The sequence below is a fragment of the Anopheles marshallii genome, chromosome 3, assembly GCF_943734725.1.
Source record: "Anopheles marshallii chromosome 3, idAnoMarsDA_429_01, whole genome shotgun sequence".
NCBI classification, from domain to species: Eukaryota; Metazoa; Arthropoda; class Insecta; order Diptera; family Culicidae; genus Anopheles; species Anopheles marshallii.
Window position 1 is genome coordinate 12,754,450 of NC_071327.1, and position 24,995 is coordinate 12,779,444.

The 24,995-nt window shown below is 42.9% G+C and overlaps 3 protein-coding genes across 3 annotated transcripts; all 3 read right to left on the reverse strand.

Moving 5' to 3' along the window:
- Positions 1–953: 953 nt before the first annotated feature.
- On the reverse strand, positions 954–11,276 carry LOC128713759 (villin-like protein quail). Its single transcript, XM_053808626.1, has 5 exons — positions 11,244–11,276; positions 4,081–4,290; positions 3,790–3,998; positions 1,373–3,221; positions 954–1,289 (listed from the first exon to the last, which is right to left on the reverse strand). The coding sequence occupies exons 1-5, from the start codon at positions 11,274–11,276 to the stop codon at positions 954–956; spliced, it is 2,637 nt and encodes an 878-aa protein (XP_053664601.1).
- A 9,713-nt stretch (positions 11,277–20,989) lies between these two features.
- Positions 20,990–22,004, reverse strand: LOC128713554 (elongation factor Ts, mitochondrial). Its single transcript, XM_053808415.1, has 2 exons — positions 21,443–22,004; positions 20,990–21,378 (listed from the first exon to the last, which is right to left on the reverse strand). Exons 1-2 carry the CDS (start codon positions 22,002–22,004, stop codon positions 20,990–20,992), a joined length of 951 nt encoding a protein of 316 aa, XP_053664390.1.
- Positions 22,005–23,932: 1,928 nt separating this feature from the next.
- Positions 23,933–24,897, reverse strand: LOC128712202 (uncharacterized). Its single transcript, XM_053807098.1, has 3 exons — positions 24,858–24,897; positions 24,210–24,787; positions 23,933–24,142 (listed from the first exon to the last, which is right to left on the reverse strand). The coding sequence occupies exons 1-3, from the start codon at positions 24,895–24,897 to the stop codon at positions 23,933–23,935; spliced, it is 828 nt and encodes a 275-aa protein (XP_053663073.1).
- Between the last annotated feature and the right edge of the window lie 98 nt (positions 24,898–24,995).

The window sequence follows — 24,995 nt, forward strand, 5'->3', positions numbered from 1 at the left end:
CTTTCAATTTTAAAAGATTTTCTTTCTTCTCCATATCTTCCGTCGTGCAAGTGGTTTTTTTAAGTATAGAGGAAATTGATGCGATTCGAGCAAATTAGTTAGCCTAAGTGTATCAACGGTATCATATAGCAAAAAACCAAATATTCCATGCAATATCTTTACCGTAATCATTTTCCGTACTGTAACTCTATAAAGATCTATCCATGTATTCAAGTGCGAATGTGCTATTTTATTAGTTTTATTGAAAAGTTCTATTCGAGGATCGTTTTGTTCTTTTGCATTTACGCTGTGAAACACATCAACTATGGATGAGGGGGGAAGGCTTGGCAAGACGAGAAGTCGGCGGATAGCGTAAGACAAACTTTATAAGCAAATAGCCAAAATTATGTCGACTTATCCAACAATGGAAATGCTCGGACAAGAAAAGCAATGTGAGGCGAACTTCCATCGGATACGGTAATAAAAGTATATACACTTTTTTATATCAAAATAAAAAGAAGTTTAAAAGGAAATTTCTTTTGTGTAAGAATTACTACTGATAATGATTTTGACGTATTAAATGTTCAACATGTTTCCTTTTGATTTTGAAATAGCGTAGCATACACTCGGTATTGGCGCTAGTCTTCACACGATGGTACCGCTACTGAATTCCATCTGAGGTTGAATTTATCATGAAAAACCCCAATGTTTTTTTTGGTGCATTAATCGAGAATTACGACTCCTTCTTTCAATATTTATGTGTGTAACAACGCATTAATAAAAAAAATCCAATTTACATTATGTTTTAGAGAAACGTGTAACGTAAACGTTTATTTTGCCTTGATTAAAAATTTCAGATAAAGAAAAAAAAGTAAACTTAACGACACAGGATAAATAAAATGCACTAGAGCGCGCAAGACCTTTGTAAGAGGATTTTTCCTAAGCTGGAATACTGCTGCTATTGTGCTAACACCTTAAAACAGTTTCTTTTGCTTCTTCAGCTCGACCTGCTTCCACTTGGGCAGTTCCTCGAACTCGTGGTACGTCATGCTGAACACGGTCACGAAATCGTCATGCGTCAGATGTATCTCCTTACGCGTCGGATTGACACTGGCCGGTAAGTTGGCCGGATCACCGCGCAGCATATCGAGCGGGTACTTTTGGTATCGATCGAAATCATCACTGCTGCCATCGTCGCTTCGTACGGATGAGCGGGGCACGGGTATCGGGGCACCGGGAATCCGTCCACCTGCACCGACACCATTTGGATATTCGATCGCAGTGCGAAGATTTTCATACAGCACGCATGTCTGGGAAATGGAAAAGAAGCCCTCGTTAGTAAGCGTGTACTTTACCTCAATCAGGATCGCACGATCGATTTCGTATCCCGCACCTCGTAATACTTCTTGTCCCAGCTGTCAAAGAAGCCAACGAACGTGATCGGTTCTTCGCCCTGGCGAACTGTCGCGATCGGCATGGCCGTATCGCGCTGCACCGGATGAGAGGCGATCAGCTGCTTGGCCAAATCCCAACACTGGGCACGCTCCTCGGGCAACGTTTGCTCGCCAACCCACGCGTACACGATGTTACCGGCATCGAGCAGGAAGACGCTGTCCGGCCTTAAATCTTGCTGTGTAAACCCAAAGATCTGTCTCAGCGTTGGCTTGCCTTCCTCCAGCAGCTGGCACCGATACAGCCCGATCACCGAATGGTCCCACGTTTGGGCCACATTCGTCTGGACCGCCGGCATGATGATGTTACCGGCCGCCGTCGTTTTCTTCAGCTGCTTTAGGAACTTCTCGCCGACCGAGTTGAAGAACTCGTCCGTTTCATTGCCCTCCATGACGAGATTGTACTCGCCCAGCTGGGACGCGATCGATTTGGCCATTTCGCGTGAGTCGCCCGTCGAGTACTGACCGCACCAGATCCACACCTCATTATCCGGTGCCTTCAGGATGTAGCAATCTTCCGGGTAGTAGAGCGTTTTGCTAGACACCTGTACCGCTTTGCAGGTGTACGTCGTATTACCGACCACCTTCAGCACGAAGCTGGTCGGGTATTTGCGCAGGTTGACCACACCTCCACCTTGCTCGAGGCTTGGATCTTGTGCATTCAGCACTATAAGAGCACCTTTGAAGATCTGCAAAAAGTGGGGCGGTTCCATACCCTCCGTAATGCGCACCTGCACAACGTTCTTTTTCAAATGTTCGCACAGCTCGTTCAGGAACGCTTCGCCCAGGGTGCGATGTTCGGGCGGTGCGTTCAAACCACACCACAGATACACCACATTGCGGATGGAGTTCGGGAGCGAACCGTTCGCATTTTCCGTACTGCATGCGACCTCGTAATGGACCGCGTAACAGTTACCGGAGTAGAACGTTTTGGCGTACTTGAGCGGAATCTCTTTCACCTCGTCGATCCCAATCTGGTACACGGTCATGTCACCGGAACCGTCATCCATCAGCTGAATCTTTGCCGCCATCCGGGGACGCTGTATCAATGTAAGTGCGTCAAACTTCTCCGACAGGCCTTTCACCGTGTTCCCGTTAATATCGGCGCTGACCCACGTGGGAAACAGGCTTACAAACTCCGCCGGTTCCAAACCATCGATCACGCGTGCTACGGGTGTGCTCGCCGGATAGCCCTTCTTGATCACATAACCCCGAACGTGACGCATCGCTTCGGCGCGGTTCTGTTTGGCCGAGCTGCGCCCGATCCAGATCCAGATCGCGCTCGGGAAGTAGTCCACTATGTAGATGCTGTCCCGCCCGTACAGATCTGCCTGCTCCAGCGTGCCCGTTTTAACCAGCTCCACCCGAAACACACCATTGACGGTGTCGCATTGGTACAGTTTCAGCAGCGTGTCACCACCCACGGTCGGTGTGAGTGGCATCGGCTTTACGAAACGCTTGGCTAGGTTAAGGTACCCATTCCAAACATCCTTCCGGGCGATACTCATCGACTGTTCGTAGCCATCGTCGACGATGGCGATCTCGGCAATGTTGTGCAGCTTCTTCAACCGTTCACCCATCCGAATGCCAAAGATACGTTCTGTCGAGCCGGTTGATCGACCGATCCAAACGAACACGATCGGTGCCGTTTGGAGGATCATCACCTGTCCACTGTTGAAACACTGCCAGCTGATCGTTTTCTGCTGAATGCAACGCTTTGGAGCTGTACCGGAGATTTGATACAGCCGCGGTTCGGTTGGCGTCGACGATGCATCAGTTCCGGAATGTACACTAAAAAAACAAACGATCATGTTTAGTGTTGTGTTTAATGAGTCTTTAGAGAACTCAATTTTGCGATGAGTCATTCAAATCATGACTCAATTATCGAAAAATTCATTAATCCTCATAGATTTGTGGGTCCTGAAAGATTAATGAATCCTCAACGATTCACGAATGTGTATAGTTCGAACAATCTTCAAAGATTAGACTTTGTTTAACGAACAAAAAACATTCAAGATTTATGAATCTTCTGGGATTCCTGAATCGTAGAAGATTCATTCAACTTCATGGATTCATGATTCTTAGAAGATTCATTAGTGTTCAGGGATTCATGAATCTTTTAATATTTATTAATCATAAGGGATTCCTGGATCTTATGGAATTTATTAATCTCTACAGGTTCATGAATCTTGGAGGATCAATGCATCTTTGAGGAGCCGTGAATCTTGCAAAAAGAAATCCAGAGTGGTTCATTAAATTCAAAGATTTTGTTCAGATTCATGAACCAAAATCAGATTCATCCAACACCAAACACAATATTGTTCTGTAGAGCGGTTGAGCGTTTGTTTTCTCCACTTACACGATACCATCGTCCTTGAAGTAGGAAAGAAAGCGTATGCCTTCGTGTCCCTGTGACTCGCGAAATTGGGTCGTTTTGTGATCGAGATGGAGATCCAGCTCAATAATTTTGTACGCCGCCGATTTCGAACGTTCCGCGCTAATGTTCGTCCCGAGCCAGAAGTGTATGTTGCGCTCGATCGCCGCACCAGCTGTTTTGATTTCGCGACTCTGCGGAGAAGAAGAGGCACAACACAAATTGGCATTTGTTTTCATGTGTGTTTTTGGCAAACAGTAGCAACAGTTAACTCACGATCGTGTTCTTATCGCAACCGGTTCCGGTCAGCGAAGCTGCGTAGATAACGTACGCACACTCGTCGTAAAACGTGCCGTACTGGTCCTTCGGTAGCGTTTCCACATGATCGTGCTGGATGCGCCATATGTGGAAGCCGATCGAGCGTGGGCTTATCTTCCGGAACGCGGTATCAATTTTGATGTCCTCGTACACCGGGCGCTTTTGATCCTGAAAAGGTAAGATGTTAAAAAGCGTTAGAATGTAGAGAGGAATTGTAGGTCACACCAATTCCAGTTGACAATGCAAACATTACTATAATTGACGTTGTAGGTACGGTACTCGTGCATATTAAAATGGGAAAGAGTACATGGCTCAGCTGGGTTAGAAGAATGTCATCCGTTCTACAAAAAAAATCCCAACACCAGTTTACCGTGCGTGCGGCGGATGATGTTACGGCTCGCTGGAGAGGAAAATCAGCAATGCCCTGGGGTGGATTTTCGGTGAGTCGTTGTCGCAACCGTTTGAAGAGATACACCAAATATTACCGCAATCGGGCTGATCGACACGGGCGGAACAGAACAGAACCGCAGAGAAAATCCATCAATTCGATCCACATGCAGTACTTAGCGGAAGAAAAGCCTTAAAACCCCGAACCAATGTACCATGATTTGAGGTTAATGACTGGGAAGAGAACGGTTGATGCTGATGACGTTGTTCTTGGGCAAAATACGTACGATCGGGGAAGGTTGAAATTCTATACCACAACAGAAGAAGACAAAAAAAAACTCGATTGTTTACGGTGGCTGTTCCCGCCGGTGGGATGTGGCCCACCACCGGTAGGTGATCATTCCATTTGAACGATGAACATAACTTTGATGGATGGCTTTAGCAAAGGTGCGTCTCCCGTTTGAATGTTTCAGTTCGGAACGCATTGTGGGAAACCATTTAGAGACATTTGCGTGTGGCACTAAAGGATTGTTTTAGGTTCGGTTGCATGCTGGGGCGAGTCTATTGTGCTGGAAAGGATCGGAATGATCACTCTGCTCCAGCTGATCTAAGGTCCGAACTGTGAAATCGTGTTTCGGTTGGGGAATTGGAGTAGAGGGCGATCTTACTGTTGGTAATGGGGATTGAAATAATAGAATGGTATTGTTTGGTACGACCTACACCCTAGTGTTCCTTTGTCTTGTTAACACGCCGATGACTATTGATCTACCCATTGTTGTGACAATGTTTGCTCAGTAAATTAGTATTGATTGGGAAACAAAGTTGCACAACATAACACCAATGGATGGATGAGTTCTCGGACTGTGAACCACCAGATTCGTTGACTGTTCTGGGTGTACAAAATATGGAAATAACTTGCTGAAAAATCTGTTATATAATTAAAAACCATTCACAGAAAAGTCAATTGCATACATTTAGGAGCTACGAACCCAAGAAATAATAGAGTGGAATAGTTTCACCACTTTAAACGATCATCGTAGCCTTTTTGAATGAAATTCCTCGGGAAATCGGATACAGGAGGAAGAGCGGTTTTACTGTCACCCAAAAAGTGGGTGACATGCCGGTCAACGTGAATATATTGTAATATTTCAAATTTGACCATACTGGCAATACCATCCGGAGATGATTTGGTTTAAATAAAGCCTGGGCTCATAGTATATTATTTCTCACTGATCCCACTAAGTGCGTACGGCATGATGCTAGACTATGTAAGTAAATTGAAGGCAGGTATTAGGTTTTTTTTTTACAAACAATATATTCTGTACGTCTAGTAGTTGATCTACCACATACTAAATTGTGCTTCTAATGATGCATGCCCTGTTTATGGCCATAAATAACAGAATCACATGAAAAGCAGCTTATAAATAATCCCAGTTAGGCCCGTTCAAACGGATAAATCATCTTTGTCTTTCATCGCAAGAAAAAAAGCACCTTATAATTGATGGTTTAGCTTTTATTGCGTACCTCTTTTCCATCGTAAAACCGACCTTAACTGGGGGGGGGGGGGTACCATTCACGTGGACAGGGCCATTCCACTTTATGTAAATTGGTCACTTTCATTCGGGCCGATTTAAAGCGCTTTGTTTCTCGTGTGGATTGGGCCGTTTTGCGGATAACCGATACCCTATGGTTTCGGATTTTAATTAGATAGCACCTGCTATTGGTACGTTACGCTGCTATTAGTGCTAAGAAAGGTTTATACCCAAAAAAAAAAAAAACGCGCACACTAGCGCCTCATACACATAATCTTTTAGCAAAGCTTCTTTCACCTCTAATGGATGGGTGTTTCCTTTGTTGGTACATGCCAACCGCATTAACGATTCGTCTTCCTATCCGGCCCCTTTTAAACGCGTATTAATGACCTTTTGCAGGCGGTAATTATGATGCATTTACACCTGCTGCCAGGGCGGTATTTGATGTTGACTGTTGGGGGGGCCGTGGCACTCAACAAGGGAGAGGAGAGAAAAAAAATGTCGGCCTGCCATGCTGCCATGCTCATTTATTCAATTCGTTTCGGTTCTGTTAGCGGGAGGGGGAGCGGTGGAACCTTGTAACTGTGAAAACCGTTCACCGAAGGTTTGCCCCGTGGAGCTTGTGGTTTACCGAAGGGAAAATGATGGAAGCTGTCATTTCCATTCGGTGACCGATCCGGTTGCACACGCACCCGGAGGGGGGCCTAAAGTTTTCTACCGTTTCCTTCTTGCCGATGACGATTTCAAATCCCACCGCTTCGCATATTGACGCTGAGTGCTGGGGGGGTTTTGTTTTAACGTTTGCTTTTCCATCAGTCAACCGTTACACGGAGCGCATTATCTTTATGTCCAACTCGGCGCGAGAAGGAGAGATTATGCAAATGGGGAGGGAGCAGAAAAAAAAAGTTGCATTGCAATGCAACCGTTCGAGCAGGGAATGCCGGGTGCGATCATTGACCGTTCGGAGGTGCGATCTGTACATTTGCATGCCAGCGTGCAAAAGTGCACTTGCGAGTGGTTGCTGCACTCGTGCCGCTCGATCTGCATCGAACATGTCCGTCAGCCGTTGTCTGGCTTCCGGATTGTTGCTGGCAGAGTCCGGGGGTGTGGGTGTTGACGAGTGTGTTGTTCCGTTTGTTTTACAGCCGATTTCTCATCGAGGCACGGTATACGTGTGGCAAGCAATAAAACAAGTGCAATTTTCCGCTTCGAGAAATCGTCATGACGAGCCGTTTTCCACTTTCGATTGAAGTGATTAACTGATGATCTACCCAGTGGATCTACTGGTTCAGTACAAGCGTTTACCATTTTGAAGACAATAGTTTCATAATTTAAATAACAGAACGAAACAGAAATTTGGAAACGGACAAGCTGATTAGCAAATTTCGTAGTTTAAGCTTAGTTACAGCCGAAAGTTCGAACCAACAAGCCCAAAAATGATTTGTAACAAAATAGTTACAAATAGACTCAAATTGTGTTGACTATATTTTTGTATTTTGTCTATTTCCTTATCGGAAAATTTATTGAGGAAATATATGTATAAAATCTAACAAAACAAAACCAAAAACTTATTATGAAGTATTCCATTTGGTATTAAAATAATAATTTAATATTGATAATTTATACAACCAACAAACAAACTAATAAAGTTATAATATTTAAGGGTGTTATTAGTAAATATTTGCAGTAATAGGTTACAATTAATTAAGTAAATTCATTTAAAACAAATCAACTAATGAAAACAAATGTTAGATTTGCTAATTATCCAAAACGATCAATTTTATTTTATATTGCAACTCCGCATAAGCCATGCAACCCAATTTGGTGAAATTTAACGATGTTTCTATTAGAAATTAAATATATAATGATATTATGTCAAACAAGTAATATAACATTGAAAGTTGTATGTTGAAATGAAATTTGTCTCAAGGTTTAATCAGTACAGGATGATCAATACATGCTAATTGAAACATTCCACATGTTTCACACCTGTACTGTCACTCCATGTTGCAATCTTTCCACACGTCAATGTTTTTGATTAAAACATATTTTTTCACTTTCTCCTATCAGTTTCCCACCTGTCAATGTGTTCCAGATTGCATTCGATCGCAACCTGTCACGCTGGCAGCTCATCGTGTACTAATCCACACATGTACCGGGGCAAGCATTGCAATGACGCATAGTAATGCGTTCATTTCAAGCGTTATGCGTGCATTTCTGTCGAATTGCTGCTCGCAAAATGCATGCACTCAACTGCAAGGGTGTTGAAAAGCCGCGCAAAACATGCGCTAAATTATGATCGATCGTAAAGGACGGGTTTTTTTTTTCGTTGTGGTTGCCTTCCTATCGACTAGCCCGCCGGACCGGAAAACTACCGAGCTCACTATGAAATTCGCAACGAAAGTAAGATGTGAAACGATTCGACAAACCTCCGGCATATCTCGTGTGCATAAATACGACGGTTCGGTTGGTGTAAACCATCATCAACGTCAATTTGTCGGGTGATTTTACAAGATACGCAGCAAATCGGACCAGGGATGAAGCGAAACGAATAGCAAATATACATATTTTTCCGGTGTGGTCTGGTTTTTTCTCCCCCTCTATCCCCCGTCTATCTCCAGCTACACCATTGCCCACTGATTAGAGGGAAGTAACTTTTTCCGTTTTCCCTTGCGCGGTAACGTTTATTCAAAATGATTGTGGCGAGTATTTTTTTTTTTCAATTTCGGTGGAAGTTAGCGTAATCGAGCGCAAGCAAATCGTTTGCCTGAAGAGATAGACGCTTCGGGGGCATTAATTAATTTGGCCGTTAAAACGGAAGAGGAGAAAAGGCCGCCAATGGATGCGTCTAGTTACGCGTGCCGACCATTTCCCGTACCACCGCAGGGTGTTTTTTAATTTAATTTATTCGGTAAGTTTTCTACGTTTCGAATGGTAAATGATGGGCAGCGGTGGGCTTCTTGCCGTTGCAGTTCCACCGAGAAGGTGGCTTAGAAGAAAGTACATTTCTTCCAGAGAAAACACTTGATGTGAGCTTTGTTACAGCGAACTGAAGAAAGTACTTTAAACGTTTAAACGTCCTGTTTCTAGCTTTTCTGAAACAAAAGTGCCACTTTTCTCGATCACTCTTGATCCTATCGCGCATTTGAATGGTTCCCCTTTTTAGCGAGATCAATACTATACAAAGCGGAAAACGACTGGGAAAAATCTAATCTTGATAGCGCAACTCTTGGTGGATCACGTTCAGCTTGGCAGATAATTGAAAGGTATTCATTTCCTGCTTGGGCCCTTTTTGTTGCCATTCTACAACCTATACCGTATTGAAAATCGCATTAAGTTTGCAAACTGCGACGGAGCTAAAGATAATGGTGGACGAAGAATTTGTTGTACGATGCAGCACGATTGAAAGGTGGAGAAACAGGAGAGAAAAAAAGAATATTAGATTGAGTTTGGAATGATAAATGCATGTGAAGAAGTACGTTAAAAAGCAATAGATCATCATAAGATTAAATATTCTATTTTTTTTCCTCGACAAACCCTTACTGACGCAAATTACATGGTAAAAGGAAGCTTTTTTGTGCTTGTTTTAAAGCTTATAAACGATTTCGAGGTTTGACGAAGAAGTTTTTAAGTTGTATAAAAACAGAACATTGAAGTCATTTATAGATCTAGTAATAGGATGGGATAAAATGCTTATGAAGGTTTAATAAGCTACATTTTGGTTTAATAAACTTTAATATGTGTACAACGTTTCTTTGGAATATAAGTGATGATAAACTTGCATAAAACGTTACTAAAAGTACCTTGACCTTCGTGGGGTGGAAAAAAATAAATTACAATAATAAAAAATCCATTACTCTCTCTCTCTCTCTCTCTCTCTCTCTCTCTCTCTCTCTCTCCTCCTCCTCTATTGTTGCCCGAAGAAATTGGATCCAACGTAAAGCCCGCTCGGTACAATAGATATTCATAAAAGTGAGCTACAATTTGCCGGTAAAACTGCAAATGCGACCATCCATCCATCAGTGCGCCTCCAGACAAGTTTCCGCAGCAAGCACATAAATAATGTTGCCTTGTCGTAAAAAAAAGACACAGTGAGTACTTTGTGGTGTTTCGATAAAATTCCCCCCGGTAAGCCGCTCTTGGTTTTAGGATTAAAGTTTTATGATTTCCTTACCATTCCGTTCCGTCGTTGTAGGCGGACGTGCGGAATTGGCGCAATGGGAAAAAAACATAGAAAGAAGGAAGTGTTGCGCACCGTATGGTGGTTTGTCCTCCTTCAAAAGAAAGGGAAAAAGAAAGGAACCGCAACAAGAAAGGGACGAAAGAAAAATGCTGTAACTTGGCTCATTACACCGATTTGGCTGGCAGCAACAGCAGCGCGCGAAGGGTTTTACTGGTGTTGAATGGAAATGCCCTTTAAGAAAACCGAAAGGCGTGCGTGAATGATGGGGTAAACGATTTTGATGTGGACGTGTTTCCGAGCCCATCAATTCTGTACATAATTTAATGATCTGGTTTTACAAGCGCAATGAGAACAACGTTGTTTTTTGTTTTGTATTAAAAGGAAAGATGAAAGGCAACAGATAGAGATAAGATCTTTTGTTGTGTAGGAAGGTTTGAATTAACATGGGAATTATGTGAATAAATTGTGAATACATGTGTTAGATATTAGAGAACTGTTCTGCCATTTGATAGTACATCATAGATATAGAATAAATCATGACGGACACATCCGGATATATCAAATGCCAGAAGCAACCACATCAAGAAGCAGAATTAAATTGAGAGTAAAATTATTTTAAAGCTTTTAAAATTTGTAAATTTAAAGTAATTTAACAAAAGTTCTTTGTGTAACATTGCTTTTAATTTGTTGTCCAAATTGATAAAATTAAAACAAAGTCTATTACTATTAAAACCATTTGGGCCGGTGGTGTATTTGGTTACAGCGCCTTCTTCACACGGCAAGACCGGTCTAAAATCCCACACGGACCACGGATCTCCCCTACGTGGTTTCAAATGTTTAGCGTCAATTATTATATGAAGAAAAGAGTACATGAAGGTAACTAGCAGTATGTAAGGAATTTAAACTACATTAAAATATACTAAAACAACTACTAATGCTGCTGTATGCGATTAAAATGTTGAATGACAGTTAAACAAATTCAACTATTTAAATAAATTAAATAATTCAGCAATACGTACAAAATCTTTCTGATTGATATCCAGTATCTGCATCTTGACGCTGGGGTGGAGACGCTTTCCTTTTTTTGTGTTTCTCACGCTTACACTAATAAAAAAAACGGTCTAGCAAAACCCAATTAACCTAAAACGTTTTGCACGAGAGGCACACCACACTCTTGCTAAACGAATAATTATCACGATAATGCTGACGAGTTTCCACCTGGCTGGTCGTTTGCCTTTTGTCGTCGTCGGTCGTCCGTGGATGTAGATGGAACGTTCTTTTTCGCAGGGATTACCGCACCAAAGCAACCTGCCCAACACTGCGGACTGGTCGGAGAATATTATCGTAAAGCTATCACAAATCACACCGAATTGGTCTAACGCGCGTGTGTACCGGTTCACTGTGCGTTTATATGTGTGTGTTTTTTTTTAAATTATCTATATCACTAGAAACATTCCATGTCTCAACCGACTCTCCCTTGGCTGTGTCATACTACAGGACTGCTTAACAACGACAATGCCTCAGTGCTGTGCGGAAAACCTTATTTTCCTTTATCTTTCCCCACCAGTCGGGCCACACGCCACACTAACTGCACGACACAAACCGATTAGTCTAATTGCAGCGCAACTGCAACGGAAAGCAAAGAACCACCCCGGAGCAGTAGAAAAATAATGCCAAAAAAACAAAACAAAACCAAAAAAAAACAAGCGTGTGCACCAAGTGCGAAACTAAAACGAAAGACTTGCGCGCTGCTGCAAGCGACGAACGTTGCGTATCGAGCGACGGTACCGGAATGAACACCGAAACGCGGCTCCACCGGTATGATGGAGTTGATGATGGGGTGTTACGGTTATAGCGCGCTGTGGCCCCGAAGAACGGGTTCGGGTCCGAGAAATTTGTTAGATGTCTTTCACTCTCTCTCTCTATCTTTCTCTTTTACTCACTGCTAAGCCTTTTTTGCCGATCTTTTGTGTTTAATCCCATGGCGTTCGCTGGAGGTTCTTCGGTGCTTTAGGTCAGCTCGTGTGGCAGGGGAAATGGTGCACGAGATCGGCGGATTCGGTTGCAGATTTCCGTTCGCTAGCGGACATACAAACCGACCGTATCCGTTTTCGGCCGTCAGATATGTCCGGCGTTGGGCTAGTCAGCCTTCCACCCTCCGGGAGCATTTGGATACATAAATAGCGCGCGGCTCCGGAAGCGAAGGGGCATCCCCCAGAGGGTGGCTTTTGTGGAGAAAGACCAGAATGTTATGGCGCTGGGCAGAAATGTTCCTTTGATGTACCCCGATAAGGGAGACAAATGCAACGATAAGGGTTTATTATGATAATGATGGGGGTTTCTCTATTCGTTGGATGCCTTTGGGTTTGGAAATTCCCTGTGGGTGATTGAATTATTTTTTATTTTATAGGTGCAATTGTGGCACTTCCAGTCTAAAGGTTGTTTTTTTCTCTTTGTTCAAGGGCATATTCGTTTCAGGCTGCAATAGTTTGCGTACAGTAATAGTTTATGATAGTAATAATTGCAATAGATAATTATAGATAGTAAACGCAACACACTTTGTTAATAAAGGTCTTATTAATTCCAGCTTCATATTCTATACATAAATTATGGTATAAATCCTTATCTAGTTTAACTTCTTCTTCTTCTTTTTTGTCGGTCGTTTAATCTTCGGCCATTTATGGCTTTCCTTGACCTTATTTACCCATAGCCGGATAGTCAAGTCCTGCGTACGGAGGATTGGTCTGGATGGGATTTTGGACCGTTCCTGTCGTGTCCAAATACACTAACGGGTCGCCTAAGTTAGGCTAACAATTAAAACATAAAAAAGATGAAGTAGCGTTTTACCAGAACGCGATAAGGTTCATGTGAGGTTTTTTTTATTCATTTATGAAGAATAATTTTGAATTCAACAATTACTAGGCTTACTAGATTAAACTTGGAATATGAGTATGAATATGAAGATTAATATTTGTCCATGTATTTTGCCTGTTTAAAATAAATCTTAAGCATGATCGCTTTTGCACGACATGATCGCAGTCGTAAAAGATACGGAACACACGAAACAATCCGCTTATTCAATGGATTCAATGGAGTCGCCTTTACTTGGAAGCACTGAGTACAGCAGTCGTAAATATGTTCACGCACACGCGGGTGTACATTTCTGAGCCCTTCTTTTGTGGCACATCCTTCCGATGGCTTTTCGCGCACGTTTTGGTTTTAATCTATCCCACCCCCTCCGATTCGAAGCTGTTGGTCGAAATTGATTGAGTAATGAACCGTATATAATGCGATTTGATCGTTTCGGTTCGGTACCTTCTCGGTGTGACGTTAAGTCGCGTTTCGGGCTGTCCGGAGGGTTTCTTCATGTCGGGCCGGCTATTACCATCGTACGTTCTTCATTCTACGCTTCGTGATCACGTTTTTACGGAAAAGTTCGATCGGCCAGATCGGTTTGATCGAGCAGCGCGCAGACAAGAAATGATAGTTTAATCGCGACAAGACAAGCACAAAATGCTCCACTCACGCACAAACAATTGCAAGCGGGTATCTGCCATCTTCTGTTCCCCGCAAGCCGGGAAAAAGGGTTCCCCGTTTAAGATGGGGAGAAAAATCGTCGCCTCAGAATACGCTCAAGAAGCGCCGCACGAAAGCAAGCAACCAACAATAGCGACCTAAAGTCGATCATTCTGTTTTACCAGTTCATTGAACCGGTAAATTACACGACACGAGCGCATCGAGTTGGAAGTTGAACGGAGGAAAATGTTTCACTCCAGTATGCAGTTTCTGCTTCCTGGATTGTGTGTGGGGGGCAAGCGGGCATTCCCCATCTTGCCGATGCGTGTCAACGGGTGTCGTTTGTTTAGCGGCACTGTGGAACTTTTCTTTTGCATTTTGCCCGCAATGTTGCTTGCGATTGTTTCGTACACGCCTCGAAGTTACCCCCCCCCCCCCCCCCCCCTTCCCTTTTTTTCTTTCCTTCTATATTGCTAGCAGGATATTCACGGACAATAAAATAAAAAAAAAACAACCATAAGATAATTCATCCCCTATTGCTGGCCTGCGCGTCCCCTAAGGAGGGGGAAAATATTCCATGTGTGTGTATTGCTTTGTTGGTTTAGGGCGGTTGTAAACCAGGCAATGGAATAAGTTCAAACAAATTACGATTGGCAATGTGTAGCGAATGCGACAAAAGAGAGGCAAATTTAGTTTACCCGCCGAGTGTGAAAGCTCATTTACTTTAGCACTTTCGTTCGATGATCGCTTGAGATGGAATAGAAAATGGTTTATATGAACGTGGAAAGCAAAAACAACAAAGGTAATTTTAATGATTGTTGTAAGAAAGGGCTGAATCGTCACAATGTTGCAACAAGCTTTTTCCTAAGAGGAGAACAAATCCATTATTAATACCGAAACCGTCACCGTGCCGCTGACAATTGTCTCGGAGACTTTTCGATGAAATGCGATGAAAAGTCCGTATATAAAAACGGCCTCTAAATTACATCGCGTGTATGAAGTGGCTCTATTTCCCCGTATACTTGGTTTGTACTATTTTAGTATACGTATACTATTTAGTAGTCGTGTACTAATTTTGTGGTCGTTTGCTAATTTAGTAGCTGCATACTAATTTAGTAATCCGCCGTATACTAGGTTCGTACAATTTAAGTATTCGGATACTCTTTTAGTATCCTTATATTATTTAGTATCCGTATGCTATTTTAGTAGCCGTGTTCTAAAATAGTACAAATCTAGTATGCGGGTGATGTGATCTATTTCAAAGTGTGTTGCTTAATTATGGGGCTGTATTCTTGTTTCTTTACTATTTAGTGTCCTTCTTAAGATACCTTCTTCACGTATAATCTCTGTAGAAAGTTACTTTAATTGTTAATTTAGACTAATTGATCTTAACTGTAATCGAATCGAAAGTATAATTGTTTTTTTATTGCAGCACATATTCACTCACAGTAGTTTATACATCTTAAACTTTTACGGCGAGTTGTTAGGATTTTATAGTATTATCGTATCAAATGATAACGGCTACATTCAGACTCCAAGTAAAAACTCAACACGAACTTTCAAATCTGTTGCAGGTTTCTCGCTTAACCAGCAGAGGCTTCACCCAAACGCATAAATAATAGCGCTCGAATTTAATTATTAACATTAGGCACGGTATTCCAAGAAACATTTTTCGTTGGTTTATTTTTGTTTCACGAGACCGAAACAGCACACGGTAGCATTGGCTGGCCAACGAATTGACGCTGTTCATCACCACTTCCACACCAATTATCGTATGACGAATCGTGTGAACGTTCTTCGACAGCTTCTAGCGCTGGAAACTGGAGGACAACCCGTGGTCCCGGTGGTTTGATGGTAGCTTCCGAGAAGGAAAAAAGGCCACCGGTTGTTAGGCTAGAAATTTGTAATCATCCCATCTATTTTGTTGTTTCGCTTGTGCTGCTTGCAAGAGCGCTAAAATTCGAAAACACGTGAAAACGGCAGCGCGATGGTTTTCTTCTCACACGAATTTCCATCGGTTTTGTGTTTGTTGCCCGGTCGTTAGTCAAAAGGGGAAAAAAAGGAATGTGTTCACGATTCGATTTAGGCATTCCGCCTGTCAACGCCTCGTGTTCGTGCGCGCTTCACGGTGCATCACCCTTGGTGGACGAAGTGTGATGCGTCTAATCTACACGATTTAGGGATGATGGGACGGTATGTCACACACTCCCAAAAGCCCCGATTTGTGCGCCGTACTGTCTGCGGTTTGCTAACCAAAACTTCATATTATGGTTTAAGCGTACCGGCTATGTTGACCTTTCTGTTTCGTTTGGTGCAGTTTTTCCCAAGCGTGCCGTGGATCACCGCCACCTCCGTCTTCGCGCCGGCCTGGAGATGGTGGTGAGTGCACAACCGTACCCACAACAAGCACGAAGCACCCTAGTGCACGTTGTTGTATGTGACTGCAAACGATAAACATTCAGCCCCCCTTCAATGTGCGCAAACGAACCCTGAGCGTATTGTGCTAGAAGGGGAGTAGTCACTCGCCAAGCTTTTCTTCCATTGCGCCAAAGCCAACGGTTGGGTTTCGTGAGATTGTTTGCCCTGCTGTGTGGGGTGTTTGGTACATGCTTCATCGACATGGGAGAAAAGCGACTGCGTTAGACGAGCTTCGATCATGTTTGCGCAACGGTCGTCGATGGCTGAAGAAGGTTCCCCCGTTCTTCGGCTAATGATCGTCAGAAGATTATGGGGTAAACGAAGCCCAAGAAGGGCGAAGGGTATGATCGTGCCTTTCCGCAAGGTTTGGCATTATTGCATTACATTTGGCATTCAAGCAAAATTGAAGAAGCGATCAACGGGGACCTTAAACCAGAGTCTTCGCAACAACTTGGGCAGACTTTGCTCTACCGATGTAGTTTGAAGAATGTATGCAGGAGATCACTGGAAGCGATCGTATTAGTGTTGTGCTTAATGAATCTTTTGAGAAGAGTCAAATTTTCAAAATCTTAAGTAAAGAGTTATTCAAATAAGGAATCGATTACCAAAGGATTCATGAATTTTCGGAGCAGATCAAGTTCCTTAAAGTCCTGAAGACTGAAGACCGCGTGGAGGATCTCTTAAGTCTTGGATGATTCATGGAAAAAGAGATTCAGAGTTATTCAATCAGTTCGAATGTTCATTCAGATTTAATCAACAATAGATCATACGATTCCGTCCTTCCAAGGGTATGTACAATAGATAAAGACATCTTCATAAACGTTGTATGGAATTCATTCATTTTTGGGGTATTTCTAGAAGAATGTTCCACCTAATCATCTGTGTTCTGCACATTACCACTCATGTACCACCATAAACAGCAAATTCCAACGATGGACATGAATCATTCATTTGTTACGGCCGTGCGTTCTTTCGTCATTTTGAAACCGCCCCACGTTGTCGCCCAAAGCCCCAAAAACGAACCCCATCCGATTACTATTATGATGGGTTGTTCCCGTCGTGGCGGTTGACTTTTGAATGCGTTCTGGGAGGAATAGTTTTTGGTTCCCATCATCCATCCATCGGTTACACGTGAATGTTTTACCTACCAATCGCTATTTCCACCCAAAAAAAAAAACCCTCCCCCCTATAGGCACAATGAGCTGGGGATGATTACGTTCTTGTTTTTTTTCTGTTCCCCTCTGTTTTTTTTTCTTTTGATCAACGAATTCTCTGTGGTGGAGCTTTCTGGTTTTTGTTTGTTCTCTACCGCGGCTCCACCGTTTGTGCGAAATGAAAGTAACGGGTGGAAGCAGAACGATGTCACCGGAAGTTTGTGCAGTAAAGCCGCGATAGCGGTGCCTGCTGGTGGGGGTATGGTGATGAATAGGCGTCTAAATAATGGTAATTTATGGTTCAGCTGGCGCTGACTGAGCTCGGGCCGGTGCGTGCTGGTTGTGTGTTGCGCTAAGTTCGTTTTCTCCACCGGGTTAAACATTCACAATAAGCAGGTTTACACATTGTGGTGTAGAACAGCTGTTTTGTTTGGGCTATAAAAAAATGTTTTATAAAAATATACGTAAACCATTGCGGTCTACTCGTTTTCTAAGTTATTTCGACACATTTTAAATGTTATTATAAATATATCTAAAATGATCAAACAGATTATACAAACTTTATTCAATTATTTTGCAATAATTGAGAAGCTTATAAGTACATCTTGACGTTCGATTATGTATATATATGTAAATAAGTAAATTTATAAATACTTCGGTTGTAGATGGTGGGATCATCTAGGGATGATTTATTATGAGCAGCTTGAATTTTTATTTCTATAATCTCATGCAGATATCATACTAAAGGACTAAACACGCACGTAGAGACTCTTTAACACGAGTACTTATGAAAATGTTGCAAAAATCATTTCATCCGATAAAAAATAGACGAAAGTATTTGCTTCAGTTTCATAAACTTAAACATATTGGTAAACAATAAAAAAATCGGAATATCTTTTGTCGCTCGCTATTAACAAGTTTAGTGTGGTTGGTTATCACCGTGGCGTAGAACAGTTTAAGTAGCTTAGTAAACACATTTCTTTACTACTTGGACTTACCTCAAATGTAGTGCTGTTTATCATTTTTGGTTCGCGGTATACAGAAGATCTCTTTTTCTTTTAATTCACTGTATTCCCTCTGAATCTTAATCCACTTTCATCCACATAATCACACCGGTTTCCCCTCGGATTGTTTTTCTCGCCAGCGATTTACCAAATTTCACTAGATTTGTGTTTCCGGACTAAAACTTAATCACTTATCGAGCCACGAAAAAGATAAAAATAAAAGCGCCCTTTCCGCTTTGCCAATCAGCACAACGATCGTTTGGCGATCGTTAATCGATGGTAGAAATCACAACACCGTGATGCGCTTGTGTACAGCTAATCTTGTACTTCCCAAGCACGAGCGTCACAGCGTCGTCGACCGTCGGGGAGCGAATTTCACTTTCAACTAATCGTCTGAAAACTGTCACGCACGATCCGACGCGTTCGTGGTGCATGGAAAACTGGCCACGAGCGGCAACTGGCGACGCGAGCACAGGAACCGTTCTATTGGTGCGCAAGAGTGTTTGTGCTTTTGTGGCGAGGGTTGTTACCTTCAAGGCAAATTAGCCGCTTTACCCACACCCGGAGAACGTAAACGCCCCGCTAAAACCGTGTAGTTGGTGGTGAAGATCGCCTGGGAAGGGAAGTGATTGTTGGGTTTGCATTCCATCCGTCACCAGGGAAGCCACCGACGGCAGACTGCCGGGGTTGAGGTAAGCGTATAGGGGGGGATGTTCTTTATTTTCCGTACCCAAAAGTAACTGGGCTTGGCCGCAAGGGAGTGGACACGGGCATGCTAACCGTGCTCCGGTGTGGTACGGCGGTGCAGCTAGATGACAACGGCTCAAGGGAACAATAGTAGGTGACCGTGGTGGATTCGGAAAAGCGCACTCACATCCGACACTTCCCGGGCTTGGCCGTGGTTAATGTTGGTCTAATTTTGTTGTGTTTATTGTACCAACATTGCAGCAGCAGCACCAAATAGTGTACTAGCTGTTACACTATTTTTTTGTCAAACACTTCTTTTCATTTGTCACTTAACAAGCATCCCATAAACAGTGGTTTCCAAACAATACACTGCCGGTAATAATTATACGTAATGTTAATATTTGCTTTTTATACCCTTTTCTGATTATTATATTGTAAATAAGCTTCTTAATAATCAATAATAGATAGACGATCATAGTGGTTTTATATTCTATGTTGTGTGGTTATTTCAGAGGATTAATATTTGTTATAACCTGTTTTACCATAAATTACAATTAAGCACATTTCATTACACAGTTAACAATAAAAGGATTTGTTTTACAAACTTTCTACTTTTGATACTAGTGTTTCACTTACATCTTTTGAAAAGTATAATAAACTATTCTTGCATAATTTTACCAACTGTTACTTTCTCACTTTCTAGCACTTTGGTCCATTCGATAATTTAACGATCAGAACAGAAAAGGAAAATATAATTATTTCCTCCAGTGTATGTATTTGTTTAGCAAACAAACGATCGCTCCATTCAAGTGACACCCGTAACTACAGTTCTTTCCACGGCACATCATGGAGAAGATCGTATCGAATTGGATTGATCATCCAATAACCGATTAACGTGCGACAAGTAGTTTTTTTTGTTGATCAAACGATCTTCCACCGATTACTTAACTAAAAAGGCACAAGTGAACTAAAAGCTTAGTACAAAACTGTAATCCGAGAGCTGCACGAACTGCGATCAAAATCCGCGCGATATCGTCGACACCTGACTGGGAACTGAAATGCATGATAATATGATTAGCGAGGACTGAAGTTCGCGAGAAACCGTGGACTGGTACGAAGAAATACGCTTACACGGTAAGCGCGTAAGTGAAGTAGAAAAGAGAGCATTTAGTTCTGATTTTTTTTAATCCAACACCACTGGGTTATGGAAAAAAACCCCCAATGATCATTTCTTTTTTCTCCTAAAACATTTACGCGCATCGATGGGTGTCCAGTTGGCGATTCCTTTGCCTATCGGTATAGCACTTTTTTATCACCGAACGATCGTAAAAAAAACTGCAGTTTTCCACCCTGTACGCCTTCATGCATACATTTATCACATTCCATATGCATATCATGGCATGCGTTAGGCGGTTTCGTCTTCCTCTATGCTTCACTTCTATACGAGCGGGGAGTCCGTCTGTAAATTGGCAACGCGTGTTTACCGGACCATGGCTCCGGTGCTATTTGCGTATCCGAATATCCGCGAATGGGTGGGATTTTTTTCTTTGCTCTCGTTCAGTGTGTGTGGGTCTTTATCATCATACCCAACGAGGGGTTAATTTTGATGTTTCATTTGAAACCCGTTGAATGTATGTATGATCGTTTCACCGTGGTTCGCTCGACAAGAAAACTATTGCCATGTAGACGAGTTTTTGTTACGACAGATATTTAGCTAGCTTGTCAGGATTTGCATGATGATGAGTGTTAATTGTTGGCTTTTGAACAACGCCGCTGTTTTACAAAACGTAGCGCAGGAACATTGGAAAATTTCCATTACAATATTGCAAGGTCGGTTACTAACCCAAAACTAAGGAAATCAAATTATGTCATCGACATAAACACGTGAAGCGGTTTTCACACCGCTACCAACATACTTACAGTTAATGTGGAATTCCTTATTTGATTTTATTAGCGACTAGGCGGCGGTAACATGTCCCGTGCACATTAGTTCGTAGCGGCGCGAACGTTTTGTTCTTCGGACTTACTTTTATCACCACATTCGAAGCGCTGGAAATCGACAATATGCAAACGATTGGCTTCGAGCACTTCCCCGACGGTATAAGTCGGATCGACCAGATACTCTTGGTGAATCAGACACGTTTCATCGTCCTTATCGGCTGCCGGTTCATCCTTGCCCGGTTCACCGATACGCTCCGGCTTCATTCCCACAATGTGCTGGCACACCTTTCTAGCGACCTGGGCCGGGCTCAGTTCATCGCCTTCGACTTCCTGTACCGTGGAATGGTCTGATTTAAATGCTACCAAGCTTCCATACTTTCCAAGCAGTGGCACATCTTGCGGGATCTCCTCGCTAGGGGCGGGATGGACGTAACCTAAACACATGTATAAGAACTATTAGTTATAAGTATTCACTTGCATTACGATTGCATATCATACCCGTTAATTGTATGCTGTCGGGGGCTTTATAACATATGGCCCGGTTTAGCGAAGCATTTTCACCGACCGTACCGATCATCAGCGCAAGATGATCGCCCAACGATTTGCCATCCTCCAGTACGATCTGCTTCAGCGCCTCACTGTTTAGTCCTACCTTGGTCAGGTTGGCATCCGCCTCAACATGGTCCAAATGTCGAACGCAGGCAGCGGACGCTATTTGTACGAAGCGTTGAAAGCTGGCATTTCTTGCGACGAAATCCGTCTCACAGTTTACCTCGACCATGGCACCGACGTTCCGCTGTACCAACACTCCGATCAGTCCTTGGGCCGTGTTGCGTCCTTCGAGCTTTGTCGCTTTCGACCAACCCATCGCTTGAGCCTGCTCCTTAAGCCACAGTTCCGCCTTTGCCAGATCGTTGTTGTGTAGCTCGAGTGCCTTCTTGCAGTTGGCAAAGGTGTAGCCGGTCTTTTTGCGTAAGGTAGCGAGGGCACTCTTTTCGGCCGTTGCATAGAACCGAATGCAAGTTGTTGGGAAAAACCGGGGCAAGTGTTTGAATATCATCATGCAGGGGATTTGTAGTGCTGAAAGACGGGTTAATGGATCGGATTGTTATCTATAACAGGTGGATGATGTTCAACGCTTTATGGGTTATTATTGTTATTCTGTTCTAACAGATTCACAACTGTTTATTCTTGATAGTAACACAGACATTGTTATCGGTTCAAGAAAATTATAATTTAAACGAAAACCATTCGAATTCGTTCGTACAGAATACAATGAGTGAATCTTAATAAGGAAAACTAAATGTCACAGAAAAGCTTAGGCAATACTTTAAAGACCGTAAAACCTCCCGGTATTGCGGAATGCACGATTAAGTAGAGATGAAACTAAAGGCTCTTAAGTGTGCCCGATAGTGTCGTCTTCCTCTACGAGGTTGTCGAACATTTCGGCCAGCTCTTCCGCATACATTAGCCGTTCGTTACGCGTCCAGTTGCTGGTGTTTGGCTGGAAGTTCATCACTTCCGTCAATAGTCGTTCGAATCCGTTCAGTTCGGCTTCGATGATTCTTTCCTCTTTCTCCGTTATCGGAGCACTCGCGTTGTCAGCTGGATTTGGAGAGAGCGGAGGAGAACTTTCGTCATCGGTCGTAACCGTGTTTCGGTTCCCCCGGTGAATATTTACATTGGACCAAATATAATTATGCATCGCTTGAATCAATTCATCCACACCCGTTGCTTCGCCTACACCCGCCACATCTTCATCCGCGTCTTCTGCATTCGGTTCGAGCTCTATTACATCCAGCACGGTACATTGGCTCTTAGCCTCACCATAAGTAATACCGTCGGTGTTGCTTTCCTGTAGCGTAGAGCACAGCAGTATGCCGAACTCAATCTCGTTCTGCTGGACAAAGGTGCTGTACACCGGAAGGCGCTCGAGGAAAGAACGATCCTTTGCGTTGAAGTAGATCAATATTCCTTCCGTCCGTTTCAGTATTGCATTCGGCACTGTGGCTAGTTCGACGGAACCGTGTGCATACAGGATCACCTTCGTATCGTAATACTTGGTGTGTATCTGATACGCATAACCGATACATTCCGGTGGGTCCTTACTGAGTTTGATTTGATCCTCACTGTTCGGCAGCTTACGGATCCTTTCGATAACGGTTTCTGGCTTGACGGATTCATCCGTCGATAGGATGAGCACTATTGGTTCACCACCCATGTTTATGTTTATGTTCGCTTTCTATCAAGAGTGAGTCAATGGAATTTTCTGCGCCTGTTTACATTCGGTTCCGTGCTCTTAACACTGTCCAAGCAATCTGAAACAGATCGGACCGGAATTAGTGATCTCGAACGCTTTGCGATACGTTACATATAGTATTCATTTGCGACAAGTTGCGCAATTTATGCACTTCAGTTAGCTAGCTCTTGAGCACGTTGACTAGCGTGCGTTTGCCGCATGATGTTCACGTTGGATTACATCATGTCGAGCTTAGGGTTCAGTTTGCCGGTTGTTCACAATAATATACCCATACATGATGCCACACGATAACACAACGCTAACAGACTTTGCACTGTTCATGAATTTTGTGAATATTTTGCTTACCTTTCAGTTAATTTCGTGAAAAATTGGGAAAAGTGTTGAATGTTTACGAAATGTTGGTTCCAGCTTTGTTCTTTTTCTTGTTTCTGCTGACAGTGTCAATTTTGACGTTCATCTGACGTTTCTTTTTTTCCTCGTGCTGAGGAGTACATTTGTAGGGTTCTACGCGGAATTGTTGCTTTGAAAATACTGTTCAGGTAAACAACAGATTTTTAACGAGCAAACATTGTTTTTTCTTCCTTCTTACGATAGGGAAATGTAGTTGAAGGTACAGAAAAGTATTTTATTTATAGCAAAATGTGCAACAACATTCTACGGTAATACAAATAGCTATTACATAGCGTTTGATTTTCGATTGCAGTATCAAGGTCATGCCGTGCAGCGTTCTACGTTCCGCCGAGCGCTGTGTCTGTTATGTTAACATTGGTTAGTAGACCCACCACGCTACCGGAAGAAGCGATGATAGCATTGGGAGGTTGTTCGGCAACAACCAGCGATGCTACAAGGATGTTTATCATCGTTATTATCGCTACACCGATCGACGTTACGATCTTCACCCGTTGCCGCTTCGGATCGTCTCGTTGGGGTTTGGTGAGCTATGGTGTAGAAATTTGAATTATTCATTAATGTCGCAACGAAAGTTTAAGGATTACTGCTACTTACCGAAACAACGATCATTGTAATAGCGACCATCATTTGTAGTACCAGCGACATGATAACGAACGTGATGCACGCGACGTACGTCTTCGATCCTTGATTGTAGGTAATGAGAAGTCGCAGCTGGTTGGCATTGGCCGTTAGTAGTGAAATGTCCATTGCACTTTCCGCGATACTTTTCGAAATATCGTACGATGGAGTAATAGAAGACTGACGCCGGCCACTGTCCGTCTGATAGATGCCGGTAATGGCTATCGGTTTTGGTGGTAGTGGTGGTGGCGTTGGTGGAACTGCTGTCGTCGAGTTTCGTGATGAACGAGCAATTAAAGACGACGAAGCATCCGTATTGGAGCTCGTGGAGGTATCAATTCCATCCGGATTGAGCTCGAATTTGCCACTCGCTATATCAAGATCACTTTTGCTTCTTCCAAACAATGGATTTGCCCGAGCAATGTTGTTCCGGTACTGTTCACCTGCTCCATTGGTTGCGTTGTGTCGGTACACAACGGGGAAATCAATAGGTTGCTCTTTGTCACGATTGTTCATTGCACCGATTAGAAATGAAATTGTACCGAGACTGTAGCCTGTTTGGGGAAAGAGACACAACAAACTTGTTCAAAACTGCGATGTTGAGGAAAACCAAAATTTAAATACCGTTGATCAACCGGAAAAGGGTATGGTGGTTCACTTCCATAAAGAAAACAAACCTTTTTGTACACCTTTGCCTCACAAAGCTGATCCGTTCCGATCCTTTCTGTACGCTGTTTCGGAACGAACTGCACTTCTACATGG